Source organism: Coffea eugenioides, chromosome 8, assembly GCF_003713205.1.
Source record: "Coffea eugenioides isolate CCC68of chromosome 8, Ceug_1.0, whole genome shotgun sequence".
Classification (NCBI taxonomy): domain Eukaryota; kingdom Viridiplantae; phylum Streptophyta; class Magnoliopsida; order Gentianales; family Rubiaceae; genus Coffea; species Coffea eugenioides.
This window is the reverse complement of record NC_040042.1, coordinates 37,346,194-37,366,673: the sequence shown is the minus strand read 5'-3', so window position 1 is coordinate 37,366,673 and position 20,480 is coordinate 37,346,194. Positions and strand designations below refer to the sequence as shown.

The 20,480-nt window shown below is 36.9% G+C and overlaps 1 protein-coding gene across 1 annotated transcript; it reads right to left on the bottom strand.

Annotated features, from left to right (window-relative positions):
- Positions 1–133: 133 nt before the first annotated feature.
- On the bottom strand, positions 134–4,397 carry LOC113780679 (pentatricopeptide repeat-containing protein At5g11310, mitochondrial). Its single transcript, XM_027326459.1, has 3 exons — positions 3,794–4,397; positions 1,653–3,021; positions 134–1,243 (listed from the first exon to the last, which is right to left on the bottom strand). The coding sequence occupies exons 1-2, from the start codon at positions 4,395–4,397 to the stop codon at positions 1,829–1,831; spliced, it is 1,797 nt and encodes a 598-aa protein (XP_027182260.1). The 3' UTR covers positions 134–1,243; positions 1,653–1,828.
- Positions 4,398–20,480: the final 16,083 nt, after the last annotated feature.

The window sequence follows — 20,480 nt, the reverse complement described above, 5'->3', positions numbered from 1 at the left end:
CAAACATAATAAGTTATTCGTTTAGGAAAGAAGAGGAACGAAAAAATGTTTCAACTCAAAAGCATGACAGAGATGCTGAAACTCAAGACAAGTCAGCTGCCACATTCTGGCTGCACACAGAGACACAGGCTGATGGCAAAATGCGTCTTTCCTCAACTCTGGAGGCACGTTGTCAAGGATCACTGCAACTATACAACATGTGCTTTCAAATACAACATCAGGTCTATGCTGAAACTAGTCTATTCAGTTCGTGTCTGGAAAGAAAAAGGGACAAAAGCCCTAGATCCAAGACATTAAAACCAACTTCATTGCACTAATAGTAAACCATGGTTGAAGGGAACTAACACTAAAAATTACATGTAAGCAAACAACAGAGAGTTGAGAAACTACTGATTATTTTTCCACCCTCAAACCTCGTGACCTTGTTATGTCGCGCAATGTTTCAGCTATCTGCATTATCATTTTTCAAATTGCAAGTGAAGAGTGTATTTCCTAGCAATGAAGAGAGAGAACAGATACCATCCTAAGTCCAAACAAAGTTGACAACTTGTTACTGACAGATACTTCACTCACTGAGGAATACCTTCAATTGGTATTACATCTTCAAGTGCTGCAACGGTTTCCTCAAATTAATTGCTCTCCAGGGAAAAAAATCCCCATGATTCCAGTAGGCAAATTAAATCACATTGCATGTAGTTGTATCTCTATCAAAAATTCCAAAGTTGGTCAAACCATTTCTTCTACATCTAACAAGTTTATGATAGTCTGCCCAGAAAGCAACCTTCAGTAAGTAGGCAGAGAACCTCTATTCATCTCATCTTGAGGTTTCGCTAGTACTCTGCATATTTCTGCCCTTGCAGGACCCTTCACAAGCACATTATAGGTGGAGATGGTGGGTATTGTCACAAGGCATAGTGACACTTTTCATAATCCAGGTTCCACCAATGCATCAAATATAGTTTCAAATGGAAGTAATACTTGGCTCAAATCATCTCCTATCATCTCCACCGAGGAAATCTTTTGCATTTATTTACTGACATGGGCACTGCATATTGGCCAGGAAGCTGAACCTCGATCCAATCCTTTGCATTCAAAAACTGTTAGTATACTTTAGGCATCCTGTTATACACGAAGCCTAACAAGTATCAAACCAATGCTGCATAATTCAGTGGTGGAGTTCAAGTTTTCCACATTTAAATCTCCAAATTACTGTTAAAGGAATACCAGCAATCAATGAAAGACCCTGTCATGGAGAGAACAAATAGATTAACATTTTCAAATAACATTCTCTGTTCAAATCCTAGCTACTAAAGGCTACCAGAATCTGTTTGTGTAGCCCTGTGAAAAGTCTAGCAGTTACTTTCAAGGATGGGAGTCAGCAGGTTCAATAAGACATAAAATTTGCGATTAGAAATCCTGTGTAACAAATTAAATGATTTGATCCAAAGGTGAATTTCAACAAGGGTTTTGCTTCTGCTTTTTCGGGGAAGAGAAAGTTTCCAATTTATCCTTGATGGAAAAGTTTCCAACAGATTGAACACAACAAGGGTTCATAAAAGAAAAAAATTCTGCAAACACACGCAAATTCCATCCAGCAAATGTGAAAAGGGGAAAACCCAATCAAGAAATTGATCAAGAGAAGCAACTGATACCTGCAAAAGACAGTGAGTCTAAACCTTTGAACTTCATCAGGCCTCCTAGTGGACTCACTCATCCTTTAGAAGAAAACTATCAATAAGCCTCCTTAACATATCCTTTGAGGAAGTGAATTCATTTAACAGGACAAGACAGGTTTAATCCATGTTTACTCTTTTCCTGATATCGTCCATCACCTGTCTGCACGTGATACACCACTCTTAGGTAGATATCTATGCTTCACAAGCTTCCTTGGGTTTCTATATGTCTTTAAGACATCAGACATTACTACAGCTTTTTTCATAATAGTTTTCTTTCTAGCATGGGATAGTTCTTCATGAGCACCATATGTATTCGGCAATTTCTTTGAGTGAGGAACAGACGACATCAGATCAGAAATTTTCTGGGCCATTTTTAGCTTTCCCTGTTTCCTTAATTCGAAACTCATCTTCTGATACGTAAGGTACTGAGGGACCAATCCTCTGCGAATCATATCCTCAAATTCTTCAAAGGCCATGTCAACATGCTGTGTCTTGACTAGCAAATGGATTAGCATGGTACTTGTAGCCAAGTCCAGATCACAGCCACTTGCCCTCATCTCTTTAACAACTTGCATTGACAGGTCCAACTTTCCATGCACACATAACATCTTCACCAGAAGATGATAAGTAAGCCGATCTGGTGCATATCCAGAGTCAGTTATCTTAGCGTAAAGGTTCAAGCCCTCATCAATCTTCCCTGATTTTGAGAAGTGCCTAAAGAAATAATTATAAGTCGTTACACTTGGCACAAACCCTCTATTTATCATCATTTTGATGATCTTACTTGCCCCTTCCAGATCTCCAGCCTTACAGAAACCCTTAACCAGTGAATTATAGGTCGAAATAGTTGGCCCAGATACCAACACCAAAAACTGTTCCATCATCCCCAGTGCCTCCTTGAACCTCCCAGCCTCTCCTAGAGCATCAATTACTGGATTATAAACAATTGCATTCGGCTCAACTCCTTCCCTCTTCATCTCAGCTATTAAGCCCATTGCTACCTCAACATGGCCCATCCGGCAATATCCTTCAACAAGAGTACCATAAGTTACAATGCTCGGCTTAATGTTTTCCCTTTTCATTTCCATCCAAAATCGTTCAGCCTGTTTTAAATTCCTTGATCGGAACCAACCATTTAACAGTATATTGTAAATGCGTATATATGGAACCCAGCTTGTATCCTGTTCCCTTCGATTTTTAAGACACTTGTAAGCTACCCTAACAAGTCCCTCCTTGCATAAAGAATCCAATAAAATCTCAAACAATTTCTGCTCTGAATCTGAAGCCTGACGAAATGCCAAATTGGAAGCAAATTCATAAGTTTGAATAGCTTGTGAAGGCAATCCTGCAAAGGAAAGAGAGTCATGAATGATGCACAATTCAACACTTAAACAAAATAAATAAAGTTAAACATGAAGAACACAAAAATAATGACTCAATGCTAAGCAGAACACAAGTCAGCAGTAAACCGTTTTCTCAATAGGGAATGTATTGGATGCAACATTAAATCAAAAACTTGCTCAAACTACTTAGAGACATCTCATTTTCAGTATTTGCAGTTAAAAGAAGATTCTCAATAACAGGAAGATTCAGATCATCAGGGGATCTCTGGTGCTGGTAAATAACTTGATCATTGATATATCCAAAGCATTCCAAGAAAAGAAAGCACTTGTGTGCAAATGTTCATGATTCTCCTATAAATCTCAGTAAATTTTACACAAATTCTTTCTTAAAAACAAAATGGCAGGAAAAAATGCATCATGATATACGAGATTTTCAAAAGCAGCCATAAAAAAACTGAGGCCTCTGTCCCCAGCCCCACCATCCCCCACCCCCAAACAACAAAAACTGTAAAAAACGAGCACACACTGCTTCACAAATTCCACGACCAGAAAACTGAAACATTTCCAAGAATAACAACGTACATAAACTAGAAACCCATAATCACAAAGATCAAAGACAAAATCCTATTTGAACTCAGAATCCATCTTGGAGTCTAATTCAAACTTCAGCATTTTCAAATAAATTTTCAACAGTAAATCACAAGAATCTTGCAGATTATAAATATCAAATAATCCACGAGTAAAAAAATTATCCAGTGCAAGATGCAAGTCTACCTGCTCTTGCAAATCTCCTGATCATAATAACAAATGAATCAAAATTAGGCCTCTCTTCACTAGCATTAATCTTATCATGTATTAAAGCCCAAGCCCGGTTGAACTCTCGGGCCTTCCCAAGTACATTAATCAATGCATTGAAAACAGCCAGAGAGAATTTAAAACCCGGCTGTTTCTCAGCCCAGAGGTAGAAAATGTACAAGGGTTTAGGAGAAGAATCAAAATGGTTGAATATCTGCAGTAGCAAATCCGGCCTAGGCTCGACTCGGGCCTGATTCAGGGCATTTTCAAGCTCCGGGTCGGGCTCAAGGGAAGGATTGGTAAGAAGGTTAGATAAGGTGGTGAAGTCAGGGGAAGAGTCGAAATTAGGGCTTTTAGGGTTTTGGAACTGGGGTTGGGTGGACTTAGATTGGAATGGTTTTGGGTTTGGTTTTGGTGGGGGCCACTTCGTTCGATGGTTTATTGGCGAAGATAGCCGTGATTGGGTCATTTGGGTGGAGAAAAGTCTTCCAGCGGTGGTGGTGGTGGTGGTGGTGAGGTTGAGGAGAAGGGTGGCGAAAGAACGGATGCGGCGGCAAGTGGAGGAGGAGGAGAGGTGATTCATTACTTCATTTTCAGTTGGCGCGTGTTAGGAGGCTGTTAGTTAAATATTTCTCCCTCTAATTTTATTACCAAAAACAAAAAATTTGTTAATTAGGCCTTATCTTTCTTCGGAAAAATTTATGTGTTCTATTAACACATTTTTTAAACACTTTTTATCTTACATACTACGGTATGAAAGCCCGCGCAATGCGCGGGTGTTGAATGCCTCTATTTAAAATTTTTTACATAATTTTTAAGAAAAACACAATAAGATTGAGAAAGTAGAAAGTATTGCAGATATAAGTTATTAAAAAAACATGTATATAAGATAAATATCATATTAGTTGAAGTTGAATTGCACATAAACAAATCCTTTCATACCCTACATAAAAATAAAGTTAATTTTTAAGTGCACATAGTATTTCTTCTACATATGTTAATCAAGAACATAGAAGAAAATGTCAAAAAGGACTAACTGAATAACATAATAAGAAAACATCCAAAGTTGAAGTTATAATATATTACTTTTTATTATTCAACATCAACATAAAAAATGAGAGCAAAAACTTTTTTTTTAATGTCAAATAGATAATTTCCATCCTTATACTACAACTCATTACAAGATTAAAAAAGTTTAACACTTAGGTTTGTTCTTAACTAGTTTTATCTCATCCACATCAATTTTGACAAACCTAACACTCGAAAAGAAAGAGTCAACCTTGTAAATATATTATGGAAAAGCATCACACAAATAATTTGAAAGTATCGGACAATCCATCTTAACTATGATCGAGGAAGTCCCTAAGTTTTTGCGTACATAGAATCCAAAATCCAAGCAAGTTGATGCTTAATATATTTTTGGTCTCATCAAGCAATCCGGCAAGTATGATATGGATTGGAGCATAGAATTTATAATTGTTCTGATCAATAGGAAAACAAAACATAACATGATCCAAAAGCCAGGTTTTTAGAAGGAAATAAATTTATAGGTTCATATTGATGGAAATCTATTGAAAACTAATAAATTGAAGTTAAGAGCTGGCTCATAGAACTTATTGAGGATAATTTTTGTACTTTTGCCCCTCCTAAAGCAATCGGTAATGTGGACAACAAATTTGTAGCATTGGGCAAACAAACATGAGTATTGGGAGCTTAAGGTGTCTATTTCATAAAGCATTCTTGAAAGGAATAAGTGAACCGTTGTCACAATTTAGTCCTAAAAAAAATGCCCTTCACACTCTCTTGAAAGATTCATACTATAGGATAATATGAAAATTCATTTCTTCTTTGATAGCACATCTCAATCGTAATGATGAAATACAATAGAAAAACACCCTCATGTGAAAAGAGCTTATTTGGTAGAACAAACCCATCATGAAGCCAAAATAAGAAGAAATTGCACACATGAATTGGAGTTGGAAGCCATAAGTAGAAAGTGGTTAATGATATTTCCCAATATTTGCTTGCAGATGTGGTATTTTCACTATTAACCCTGCAATGATGATCAAACGTTCACTATATGTTTCAAAAATTCCATATGAATGATGAAATTATGCTAGTGGAAAACAATCATACATAGAGTTCTGTGAAAGCAAGCAAATGAAAATTTGGTGGAATAGAAAATACCTCTTTGGAAGGTTGTACTCAACTAAAGGGAGTAGTTAAATCAGTAAAATTCTAATTTATAAATTTCACAACTTTGATACAATTAAATCGGAAATAAAGAAAAAGAATTGGAACAAGTTGGCTGTGATTGTGATAATGATCATCCAACATAAGTTTCATAATAATTTGCATTAATTTTACTTTTACATCTTTCTTCCCAATTGGCTTTTTCACCCTTGTAAGAAACACAAAGAAATATATGACTTTAGAACAAAATTGTAAAAGGCAAGACACTGATCTTAGTTTTATAGAGTGGTAGGAATAAAAAAAAAGTTTTATAGAGTGGTATAGATAACTGGTACAATTTAATGTTAGGAAGAAGAAAGATCCTATATTTGTAAATGTTGGGGAAAAATGGAAAAGCAAGAAGCAAATGGATGAATGTGTGAATAATTAGAAACAGTTGTTACTTAGACAATAATTAATTCAATTGATTGTAGGTTATGGGAGATCAAAAGAAAGAATTTTGATTAGTTGAAGTTTATTGATTAGGTCCGAGGTAATGGGGGTTATACTATAAGGAATTAATTGTACAACAAAAATCATACTTCAATTAAATGTGTCTATAACACCATTTCAGTAATTACATCAACACATAAGCTTATATGAGTTATACCCGATGCAAAAAGAGTGTAAAATAATTTCACATTCCAGAAATACCCAAATATCTCAATAAATAAAAGTTTTAAATGTACAAACATAAGGACATTTCCGTAAACATATCCAAAAATATGCTGTCATCAATTGTACCAAAAGCTTTAAAAAAAATTACACATCATTCTATATTCCCAAAATGTCCCTATTCATGTGGTTGAAATTCAAAACCACAACTCATCCTTATATAGTATAAGGACATCAAATCATTACAATATATATATTTTTTATAAAAATCTTATAAAATAGCAATTCAGTTAGTTAAATATTCCTCCCTCTAATTTTATTACCAAAACAAGAAGTTTGCTAATTAGGCCTTATCTTTCTTCAAAAAATTTATGTGTTCTGCTAACACATTTTTTAAGCATTTTTTTGTTTTACATATATCAAATCATTACAATATATTTTTCTATAAAAATCTCAAAAAATAGCAATTCAAACAGGCTTTTAGTATTTGAGTAGTTAGGACGAAAAAAAGGATGGTAAGAAACCAATGGTAAAATTGAAAATTCATTGTATCATCAAATAAAAAAAGAATGGGATATTGTAATGATGCAATTTCATCTTAAGTTGCCAAAGTCAAATATGAAAAATAATTAGTAGTATTATAGCTGCTGAATTCTTGAGCTTCTCCAGAACCTTCCCTGACAGCAAACTGTTCTTTCTACAAGGAGGGTTCAGCTCGATTGGGGTGCCCATTTGGGCACAAAAATGGACACTCTCACGGATTTGAGGTATTGATAAGGTGAATATCCAATATTTTCAATGCTAGGCTTAATAAGTATAAGGACCTCAAAAAATCTCTTTTCGTCCTATGAACTTTAAGGTGCATGAAGTTTCATATTTCATTTTGTAAGCAGAACATAGAGACTTCATTTGACTTAGGTTGATCTAGGCCATAGGCAGATATACGTCACGACAACTCTACCCTTGAAAGACTTTGGTAGTGCTCTTGGATTAGAATCCAAAATAATAAATCAAAACACATAGAGCCATCATCTTATCTTAATTTTTTGTCAAAAGAAAAAAAATAGCAAACTAACCGATATTTCGATCAGTTAATGAAAGAGCCAAATGCAAAAAAAAAAAAAAAATGCATGTTGGGTCTTTGAAACAGTTCTGATCATATTGATAATAAAAAGTTTGATTTGTTTTATCGAGAAGGTCTACGGTTCGAGTCCGTATATATAAGCAATATATGAAAATAGAAGCAACTACAAGTACCTACGTCCAACCAATTGGAAACTTGGAATGTCAAGAATACATTGCCTAGTCAGCCTCTGACTTATTTTTATAGTTCATTTTTGAGCCATTAACAATATTATGTAATTTTTAATACCTCAACAAATTTAACGCCCATTGTTTTGGCCCTCATATCAATTTTTGCCATTTGATCTAATGAAATGAGTGACTAGAAGTGCACACGAGCAGAGTCGAGTTAAGTTTTGCCATAATCGATCCGAGTCTCAATTTAATTTTATGAAACTCGAACTTGAATTCGACGATCTTTCAATGTAAAACTCGAATTTAAAAAAATAAAAAAATAATTATTTTTATTTTTAAAAAATAAATAAAATAATAGTTTTTCTTAACAAATAACAAAATATTAGGCATATATATGTAATTTTACTATTAAAATAAAAAAATAAAAGAATATATAGTCGAGTCGGCTCACGAGCTAACGAGTTGAATATCTTTGAACTCGAGCTCCACTCAAACTCGATGTTGACCGAGCTTAGATTCAAGTTGCTTGCGAACGGCTCGATTCGTTTACAACCCTATTTCAAGTCCAGGGGTGTGATTGAAATAAAACCAAAGTTGCAAGGTCCTTTGTATCAATATCCAGCAAATTTGAAAGTTAGTTAAAGTTTGTTAGAAAGTTGCAGAAACAGGTGTAGAGTTAGTTTGCTGAGTGAGTCAGTTTTCGGAGAATTCATTGTAAGAGTGTATAAAATCCAGATTGTACAGTGGATTGGAAATCAAGAAAGAATAATCATGTTCCCTTTATTACTGATTCTTAACTTCGTCTCTCTATTCTCTTTCCCTCACTCTCCCACCTTTTCTAGTTCCTTTCTTTCTTTCTCCATTCATTTGTAAGTTTTTTTTCTCTGGATTTAGGGTCCTGACAAATCTGGTATCAGAGCTAACTGATCCTTGGTAGCTCGAGAAACTAAGATGGCATAAAGTACCCACTTCAAGACATTGGAAGATCACCTCAAGAAGCAAGAACTAAAGTTACAGAAAATAATGGAAGATGTCAAGAACATGCAACTTCAGGTCAAAGAAGAACTGGCAGGAAGGGATAGACGAATGGATTTGATTGTTCTAGGAATGGAGTAGAAATTTGAAACACTCAGTTCAATGATGAAGGCAATGATGAACAAGGAAAGGAGTTTAAATGAAGATGATAGCTAGAAATGGGAAATATCATACACCTCTGTTGCCTACACCACCCATTCATCCGAGGTTGAATTTGGAAACAGAAAAGAAGCAAAAAGTTGTGAAGTCTTAAGTAAGATTTCTGGTTACAACTTTCCTAAGATTGAGTTGCATATGTTCAATGGAGAAAATCCTCGCGAATGGACTCGAAAATGCAACAAATATTTCTTGTTGAATAAGATTCCTGAGGATCATAAACTGCTGGTGGTAAAATGTTCCTTAAAGGAAAAGCAGATAATTGGTTCCAGGGTATCAAATTAGAAAAGCGTAGGTTGTCTTGGGGGGGATTTGAAGAATTACTCTGCCAGAGGTTTAAGGGAACTTGTAGTAGAGGCATTGTTGAAGAATTTAACAAATTATAGCAAGGAAGTACAGTAGAGGCCTACCAAGAGAGGTTTGAATAATTAAAGACCTTAATGCTGAGCCAGAATCCCAACTTAAGTGAGGAATACTTCATTTCCAGTTTTACAAGTAGACTCAAGGAGGAAACCAAACCCATGGTGAAAATACTTAAGCCAAATACACTCTCTGGAGTTGTGGAAGTAGCTCATTTATAAGAACAAGCCCTTAAGCTACAAGGAACGACAGTGAAGGAAGGAAGTAAGGTGATGGCTGAGCCAAGATTTGCGATGTATAGGCACCCTAATTTTGCTAATAAGGGGGTCAGTAATTACAAGTTGCCTTAGGGCAATACACCCAAACTAGTAACCAGGAACTCAGAAATTAAGAAGCTATATCCACAAGAGGTACAGTTTAGGAGAAATAATGGACTGTGCTTTAAATGTGGAGAGAAGTTTGGTATGAGACACTAGTGTAAGATGAAACACTTGAATTTCATACTGTATGAGGAAGAAGAGGACAGTGAGTTTCAAGATGCTTTGGGAGAGCAAGACGAGTTGACTGGTCACCCAGGAGAATCAGTAGAAATATCCATGAATGCTCTTTCAGATTCTCTCAAACGATATACTATAGGGATAATTTCAGAAACCTCCCCTGAGGTTTTTGACAATTTCATTGACCTCTCCTGAGGTTTCCTCAATTACACTAACCTCCCTTGAGGTTTCTGATTTTGTAACAAAATCAGCCCATGACCACAAAAGTAAACATAAAAAAGTGTTTTCAGGAAAGAGAGGAAAATTTGTTCCCATAAATGCCCCTGAGGTAGGTGTACAAGTTATATTAGTGAATTAATGAAAACTAATAAAAATCAGAAATAAATAAGAAAAAGTGAAGGGATGTTAGTGAAATAAGAAAAATGAGTGGTATTAACACCAGAAATCTGATCCAGATTCTATTGCTTCCATTTGACATAGTCTGTGCGGCTGAATTTGGTGAATTCTGAATGGCCTGCTAATAATAATCTTTTGGCGACCAGGAAACTTGAACCTGGCATGGCTCAAAGCTGAGATGAGCATGGTGGCTGTTAGCATCCTTGCAGCATGCAAAGAGAGTCCCTGACCAATAGCAACACGAGCACATGTTCCTTATGGCTTCCCAAAAGCACCCCTCATACCATATTGAAGCCTATCAGCTCCAGCAAATTGAAAACATCTTGTTAATACGCAGGACATGGAAAGGATGAACTCTAACCCTCAAATAGAATGCATCTTTCCTAGCATACTTAGTCACGTACTTGTTGCAAGCAATACAAACAGCCTCAGTGTTTCACAGGAGACATTCCCCTTTTCCCAACTAACCAAGTGGACATAGAATAGGAACTCATCAACTCCCTTCTTCTTCATGCCAACATCATAGATCTTGATCTTTGGATCTGGAACACCACGACAGTAACTTGACTTTGGATAGGATTTGTTTTTTCTTTTCAACATATTCTGAACCAGCATTAAGAAGTGCAGAAACTAAGAAGTGAATTGAACAAGTTCATGAGCAGTGCAGAAACTAAGTTATTTGTCACAGGCTGAAGTTGCAACATTCAGATCCATTAAATGAAACAAGAACTAAAATAGTCATTTATAAAACCTTAACAATAATAAGGTGCAAACGAAAACTGCAATCCAAGAGTAATATCATTACAAATTTCATAACCATACATTAAATAAATAGAAATGCAATCCAATACTATCCAAAACACCATCTGCCTTAAAGCAATTCAGGCAGAGGGTGAGGATTGCAAAACCATTGTTTAGTTATAGTTATAGTTTCACAAAACACCATATACAAAAGCATGAGTAAGCAGTATATTAATGAACTATACTTCACAAAGCACCACTAAACACAAAAGAAGAGAAATGTAAGCATAATAGTAGCAATTAGAAATGCATGCTAAAACTACTGCTGGTGCTAATATTGGTAGAGTTCAGAGTTGCAGCTGCATTCATGCTAACAGATGTAGTAGCTTGAGCATCACCAGGGGCTTGAACAGGAGCTGTTGACAGATGATTAGTTGGTTGAGCAAGTTCTGGTGCAACTCTTCTGCGAGAACCTGTTGCAGCATTTGTCGAAGTAGCATTTGAAGGCCTTCGTCTCTGCAGTTGTTCAAAATAGAAGAGTTTGTGCCTTATTGAATACATATGTAGTAGCACTAGATTGGATTTCATAATAAAAGAGCCCGTACCTTTCTTTTAGAGGCAATTGTACCTGTCTGTACATTAACTTGAACATTTATGGCAGCATTTCCAGTAGAAGGATTTGAATTGCTACCTATACTTGAATGCACAACAGGCACATTCCCATGTGCATGATCCTGTCATAATAAATTTACATGTTAATGTAGTATGATTAGGTAACACTAAGGACTAATTGCATAATTGAAACATGATTTATACCCAGAGAACAGATCCTTGCAGTCCTAAATTTGCAATTCCTCTGCCTGGTTTCCCTCTTCTAGTTGGCATCTGTCATGAAGTAAACAACATAAGCAGTTGATGAGTCAAGCAAGAACATTTAATTTGTACAAATATGTGTATGATGATACCTGTTGAGCATGAGTATTAGCCGGATTCTTTCTTTGCACAGGAGCTCTTTGACATGTTCTCATGTTGTGACCAAACTGACCACAATTTCCACACTTTAAAGTACTAGACCTTTTTGGTTGAGATGAAGGTCCTTCATCAGGTTTTCTTCTTCTGTTAACTCTTGGTCTACCAGGAGCTTTTCTCAAAGGAGGGGGCAATACAACCTTAGGGGTAACTTCATGCATAGGAGGTCACATCTTTTCATGAGGTATAGGGTGAATCATAGAAGCATATGCCTTCAGGTAAATGTCTTTGGAGAACCAATGATCACAGTAATCTTCGAACTTTTCCCTTTTGTAGATGATGCCAAGTGCAGCATGTTTGCAAGGAAGTCCAACTAATTGGAAGGCACCACAGTCACAGGTCCTTTGGTTTAAATTGACTATGAACGATCTGTCCATATCACCAACCTCAAATGTATTATCACTTGCCATAGTCAGGGTACAATGCCTTGATGCTTGAGCAATTTTTTTGAGCTTTTTAGCAAATTTTGGGGTGATTCTATTAGTCAATGTGCATCCCTTTTGGTATCTCTTATGCATTTTCTTCATGAACTTCCTTCTCAAACCTTCAACAAGGGTAAGTATGGGTTTGCCTCTGAGATCACCAACCCATGAATTAAACGATTCAGTGAAATTATTTGTGACATGGTCACATTTAATTTCTTTTTGAAATGCATATCTACACCAGGCTTTCTTGGAATTTTGTCCAAATATTTCCAAGCCTGTATGTTGATGTCTTTAATGGTTGACATTGCTTCATTGTGGCTTTTGTGATCAAAACTCTTTGCTGCCTTCCAAAAGAAACTATTAAGCAGCATGCCTGGAAATTGCTGCTTGAAGTTGCTGCAAATGTGCCTGCAACAATATCTGCCACTAGCATTTGGAAATATCTCCTCATAAGCAAGGTTGAGCCCCTAAAACAGCATAATTCATGAGTCAAAAAAGCTATTTCAGATCCTTTAGCAAGTCCAAGCAAAGAGTAGATTGTTCTGAGCAGTACCTTTTACCTATCACTCATAAAGGTTAAAGGTAAGTGGCTGTTGAATGGTCCAAAAAACTCCTCAAAAAAGTGAAAGAACCAGCTCCATGTTTCCTTGTTTTCATATTCGGCTACAGCAAATGCAATTGGAAATATACTATCATTGCCATCTAAGGCCACTGCTGTGAGCAAAACACCACCAAAGGGACCCTTCAAGTGACAGCCATCAAAGCCAATGAATGGCCTGCAACCTTCAAGAAAACCAGTTTTCTGTGCTCTAAAACTAACATATTACAAATATTCTTAAAAATCTGGGCTCTACAAGGAGATTTGGCCTATCATAATGTATTTTGCAAATGCTTTGTGGATTATATTGTCTTAGAAGTACAAGCATACTTTGGTAATTTGCTATAAGAATCAATGAAATTTCCTTGAATCTCCTCTTCTGCTTTCTTTTTTGCTCTAAAAAGCTGCATGTAACTCGGTTTAAGACCATACTTTGTTATCATCTCTGCTTCTATGCCCTGGCTAGATATGTTAGGATGAGCTCTCATCAAAGGCACCAACTTCTTTGCAATCCAATCTGATGTGGCTTCTACATTACTTTTATCCATCATACAAGTATGTTCAGGTTGGTAAGATTTAATCATACAGGTGACAGAATCGGCCACCGGACTCGCATGAATTCTCCATTTGCAGCCATCTATACCACAAATAGCTGTCACTCTAGTTTTCTCATTCTTCAGTCTTACTGTTGGAAATCCCTTTTGAATGACATAATCCTTCAAAACTGCTCTAAAGGAGTTCACATTTGTGAATAATTGGCCCTTCTCAAACTCAATGTCCTCTCTTGGGTTGTACACCCACATTTTTGATCTCATCACTTCTCTCATAGGATCAAGTTCCTGATCAGATTCGAAATCAGGAACCACATCACAATCCTCATTTTCTTCAAAATCAGAAAAATTAGTGTCACTGAAGTCACTACTCTCCACTGAAACTCTATCATCATCTATATCACCTTCATTATCACTATCAAGCGTATGTTCCCATGACTCGCCAGAGCTAGAGTCCTCAAATTCATCATCAGAATTTTCAAGGTCAACAACCACCCTTTCATAAGTTTGTTCAATGCCTAAATTCTCTTGGGTGTTCTGAACATTGTTATGGTTTAAAGGTCCATCAGGCTTACTTGGAATAATTTTCATATCATACACATGCAAATTGATTACAATTCCAGATTGATGCATTTTAAACATCTCAACTACTGCATTGTCATTATTAGCATCATGCATTTCACATGTTCCAGGAATTTCATGCCTCATATGTATCATCATATTCGCATTTCACTCAATACTTTTTCGGCGACATCATATAGCAAGTTAATGTACAAGTAGCCATTAGGATCAACATTCGGAATCTTCACTTTTCTTCCCTTGTAATGCACAACTATGTCATAAGCACCATTATTCACCATCCTACATTATTAACATTAATAGATCAGCACTAACAGTCATTAACATGATTCTGTGATGATGAAACACTTTTACTCAATAAATGAAGAACATGGCACAACTCAAAGATCAAAAACTATATTTGGCAGAATAGACAATTTATCTAACTTATTGCAGATTATCAAGCATTTTATCAAGCATTTAACAACCATGGTCAACATAACAGATGATGAACGTAACAGGTCACTACATATACCAGTGATCACAACTTGTCTAACTACATCATCTATTCAGCTTATCAAGCATTGAACAACTATGATCAACATAACAAATGATGATTTTTGTCATGCTTTTGACTTTAACATCTAACTAAGTTCATGATTTTGACATACTCCCTCTTTTCTCTTTCAAATTTACATGATGAACTCTGAAAATTTATATGTTTTGGAAGTAACAGGTCACATTCGATCATATTACATTAACAGATAACAGAGCTTGCATATCTTTTTTGTTGTTATTTTTGTGATTTACAGCATTCAAAATCTCAGAATTTGCCTTCCATACTCCCTCCTTTCTATTTCAAAATCATGAAATTAGAGTACTATCATCACTACCTCACCAGTTGAACGAAAATTGTAGGTTTGTTCAGCTTCTATCTTCACTGCATTTCTTCTTATTTTTCTTTCTTCTGCCCGATGCCTTCTTCACAATATGTAAAAGACTGATTTGTTGTCTTGTCCCTAATGTCAATCAGTAAAATGGCGCCATATTGGTGAACGAAATTGGCGCCAGTTGCGTATGCATTTTTTATTAGCAAGATTCCAACTGTTAAGTTGGTTAATGAAATTGAAAGTTCTAATTTGACCCTAATGACTTATTTATCATATTTTAGTCCTATAATAACACAAAAATGTCTTGGGTATAATAGTAATTTCGCATTATATGATATCAGCAATTGGGTCCCAAGTTCTGCCAGGGAAGGTCAGTGTAATTGTGGAAACCTCAAGGGAGGTCAATGAAATTGTCAGAAACCTCAGGGGAGGTTTCTGAAATTATCCCTATACTATATTACTGCAAGAGCTGGTAGCAAGGGAGAAACTGCCAAAATCTTAGTTGATATAGGCAGTAGTGACAACTATATTCACCATAAACTTGTATTTGCACATGAAATTCCTTATGAATATGTTAAACCCTTCACTGTCACCATGGGTGATGGTAGCTTGGTGACTAGTTGTGCTTAGTGTCCGAAAGTGCTTTGGCAGATTGCTAATATGCTGAAATCTGGAATTATTAAGCCAAGCAACAGCCCCCATGCATCACCAGTACTTTTGGTTAAAAAGAAGGACAACACATGGCGTTTCTGTGTAGATTATAAGCACTTAAATGATCTAATAATCCAAGACAGATATCCCATACCGAATATTGATGAATTGATAGATGAGCTGCATAGAGCACAATTCTTCTCTAAGATTGATCTGAGGTCTGGATACCATCAAATCAGGGTCAAGATGGAGACACATAAAACTGCTTTTCAGACTCATCAGAGGCATTATGAATTCCTGGTAATGCCATTTGATCTGACAAATGCACCTGATACATTTAAGGCATTAATGAATCAAGTGTTTGAGTCATTCCTGAGGAAGTTTGTACTAGTTTTTTTTAATGACATCCTAATTTACAGTCCTATTATAGAGCTTCTTGTGGAACACCTCAGACAGGTACTAGAGGTACTTAGACAGAATCAGTTGTATGCCAAGCTTTCTAAGTGTTCTTTTGCTCAGCACATGATTGAATATTTGGGTCATGTTGTGTCCAGTGAAGGAGTCAGTATGGACACTAGCAAAGTGGACTGCATTAGTTCCTGGCCCATTCCTAAGTTTGTTAAGGAATTTAGAGGTTTTCTGGGACTCACAGGCTACTACAAATGTTTCATATAAGGATATGGAACTGTTGAAGATATGTGTTCTGATACCATGTAAACTAAGAAAAAGGGAGAGAAAGTCAGAAAATGGAATCCTTAACCAATCTTCATGTCCTGACACACCACCACAAAATGGTTTTGCTGAAAGGAAAAATAGGCACTTATTAGAAATTGCTAGAGCCCTTCTATTTCACATGAAGGTTCCTAAGCAATTTTGGGCAGATGCGGTTTCAACAGCCTATTTCTTAATTAATCGCATGCCATCTTCTGTGCTTACTGGTGAGATTCTTTATTCAATTTTATTTTCAACCCAATCCTTATTCCCCATTAAGCCACGCATATTTGGATGTACTTGTTTTGTTCGTGATACCCGTTCTCATGTGTCTAAATTAGATCCCAAATCTCTCAAGTGTGTGTTTTTAGATTATTCTCGTCTTCAAAAAAGGTATAGATGTTATTCTCCAAATTTAGATCGTTATTTAGTCTTTGCCGATGTTACATTTTTTGAGGCGCATCCATTTTTTCTTGAGTCTAATGTCTATAGTAGTCAGGGGGAGGGAGATGATATTCTAGTCTATACTGTTACAACAACTGTTCCTACAAAACCACCGATCACTCAAGTGTATTCTCGTCGTTCTCAACACATAGACTCACATCCTCCACCACCTTCTCCACTTTCTCTGTCTACAGATCCAAGTCCTGATCCACCGCTTCCTCGATCTCTAGATTCCAATCTTGATTTGCCTATTGCTTTAAGAAAAGGTAAAAGACAGTGCACTTACCCAATTTCATCATTTGCTTCATATGATCATTTGTCTCCTTCCTTGCGTTGTTTTACTGCTTCCTTAGATTCAATATCTCTTCCTTAACGCTTATCTGAGGCTTTGGAACATCCTGGTTGGTGGGCTGCTATGGAGGAAGAAATGATGGCCCTAGATAATAATGGTACCTGGGATTTGGTTCATCTACCAACAGGTAAGAAACCTATTGGTTGTAAATGGATATTTGTTGTAAACGTCAATCCTGATGGTTCTGTTGCTCGCCTCAAAGCTCGTCTTGTTGCAAAAGGGTATGCTCATACATATGGGGTGGATTACTCAGACACGTTTTCTCCTGTAGCAAAACTCACCTCTGTTCGATTATTTATTTCCCTTGCTGCTACTAATAATTGGCCTTTGTACCAGTTAGATGTTACGAATGCATTCCTTCATGGGAATTTGTAAGAGAAAGTTTATATGGAGCAACCACCTGGATTTGTTGCTCAGGGGGGATCTGGTAAGGTTTGTAGACTCCGAAAGTCATTATATGGTTTAAAACAGAGTCCTCGTGCTTGGTTTGGGAGATTCAGTGAGGTGGTTCAAGAGTTTGGCATGAAGAAGTGTAATTCTGATCATTTTGTCTTTTATCAACAATCTGAAGTTGGTATTATCCTATTAGTGGTTTATGTTGGTAATATTGTTATTATTGGTAGTAACAATGCAGGTATTACAGTTCTTAAAAATTTTCTTCAATCACGCTTCCAGGCAAAAGATTTGGGTATGTTGAAATACATTTTAAGCATTGAGGTTACAAGATGTAAACAAGGTATCTTCTTATGCCAAAGGAACTATGTCCTTGATCTTTTGAAAGTAACAGGAAAATTAAGTGCTAAACCATGCAGTGCACCAATGATCCCCAACATGCAACTTACAGCAGATGATGGAGAGTTATTCTCAGATCCTGAAATGTACCGGAGATTAGTGAGAAAGTTGAATTATCTTACTGTGACTCGTCCGGATATTGCATATCCGGTTAGTATTATGAGTCTATTTATGTCCTTACCAAGAACTACCCATTGGGCAGTTTTAGAGCAAATCTTATGTTATCTTAAAGGAGCTCCAAGACGTGGTATACTATATGGTAATCATGGCCATTCTCATGTTGAATGCTTCTCAGATGCGGATTGGGCAGATTCTAAAATTGATAGAAGATCTACAACTGGATATTGTGTCTTCGTTGGAGGTAATTTGGTATCGTAAAAAAGTAAGAAACAAAGTATAGTATATCGCTCTAGTGCAGAGTCTGAATACCGGTCTATGGCACAATCCACTTGTGAATTTATATGGATACATCAATTATTGTGTGAGGTGGGAATCAATAATTCACTTCCAATGAAGTTATGGTGTGACAATCAAGTTGCCCTTCATATAGCATCAAATCCAGTTTTTCATGAGAGAACAAAACATATCGAAATTGATTGCTACTTTGTTCGTGAAAAAATTCAGCAAAACTTGATCTCAACCAGTCATGTGAGAACTGGAGAACAATTAGCTGATATTTTCACTAAACCTCTGAATGGTCCGAGAATTGATTACATTTGTGGCAAGATGGGCATGATTAACATCTATGCTCCATCTTGAGGGGGAGTGTTAAAGATATGTGATCTGATATTATGGAAAGATTTGATATTATAAATATTATGAAAGATTTGTGACAGGTTGTCGAAACCTGTGCAATAATAAAGTTAAACCTAGTTGCCAATTAAAATAGTCAAATCCCAATTCAAGTACTGGAGCAGGGACTCTAGGTGTGCAATGAGTTACATGATTCACCATATTCCTGAAAAATTTGCTTGATCCGATATAACTGAATGAGACGGCTTTTTACAAATAATTATTAATTTGTAAATAGGGCAAATAGGGTTGTATCCTCAGGGACTGGGCAGCGGTGGAAGAAAATAGCCACGGCGTGCAGCGTGAGCAGAGAGACGGCGGGCGAAGGCAGGAAGGCATTGGAACGAGGTAGAGCAGCAGCAGTGAGCGGGCGGCGGCGCTGCTGGAGGCGCGAGGCGAAGCGCACTGTTGGGGTGCGCGATGGTGGAGACCAATGGCGGCGTGCGGTAGGTCTTGGGGTTGAGGGTGAGCTGGTGGTGGAATGCAAGTGGGAAGAGATGAGGGAGCTGGTGGCGTGCGCTAGGTGGGAGACGGGCAAAGGGATTCGGGCGACAGAGAAGGAACAGGGGAGAAGGAAGAAAGAAAGAAGAAAGAAGAAGAAGAAAGAAAGAAAAAGAAAGAAAGAAATTGGGTTTTTTTTTTCTTAATTTGAGACAAAAGAAAAAAACTAGCTACGGTTAAGAGAAAGTAGAGTTTTTTTTTGTATTATATAATTTTTTAATTAATTTTTTATCTTATTTAATAAATTTTTTTCAAGGTTTGAATACTTACCTTTCCCGCGAATGTGACGTGGGCGCGTCATGAGAGCAAGACCCCTTCTGATCATGAGCTTCCCTGCGTCTTGACGCGGGCGCGTCAAAAGGGCAAGAACCTTTCTGACCTTGAGCTTTCTGTACGACATGACGCGGGAGCGTCATAAGGGTAAGAACCCTTCTGACCGTGAGCTCTCTGTACGACATGACGCGGGCGCGTCAAGTCAGAGAAACACCTACAAATCACCAAAAATCGAATTGAACCCAGAAATTAGTCAAATTCAAGGAAAACATATTTAAACTATCAAGCCAAAATCGAACAAACAACTAAAACAAATTGGGTTGCCTCCCAATGAGCATATTTCTTTAACGTCTTTGGCTAGACATGGCAAGGTATCGCTAATTAGGACACGGTGGTGCATCTAGACTTATCGTCTCCACTTCTCCACTTGGAAAATCTTCGTAATAATGCTTGACACGGTGTCCATTCACCACAAATTTGTTGTCTGTCTTAGCACTTTGGATTTCAACTGCACCATATAAAAATACGTGAGTAATAATGAAAGGATCAATCCAATGGGAACGTAACTTACCTGGAAAGAGCTTGAGCCTGGATGATACAGGAGGACCTTCTGACCAACTTCAAAGGTTTTTTTAGAGATTTGTTGGTCATGAAATGCCTTACTCCTCTCCTTGTAGATGAGTGCATTCTCATACGCTTCGTTCCGGATCTCCTCCAATTCCCGCAAGTCCAACTTCCGATGGACACCGGCTTCTTCTAAATTCATGTTACACTGCTTTATCGTCCAAAAAGCCTTGTGCTCGAACTCCA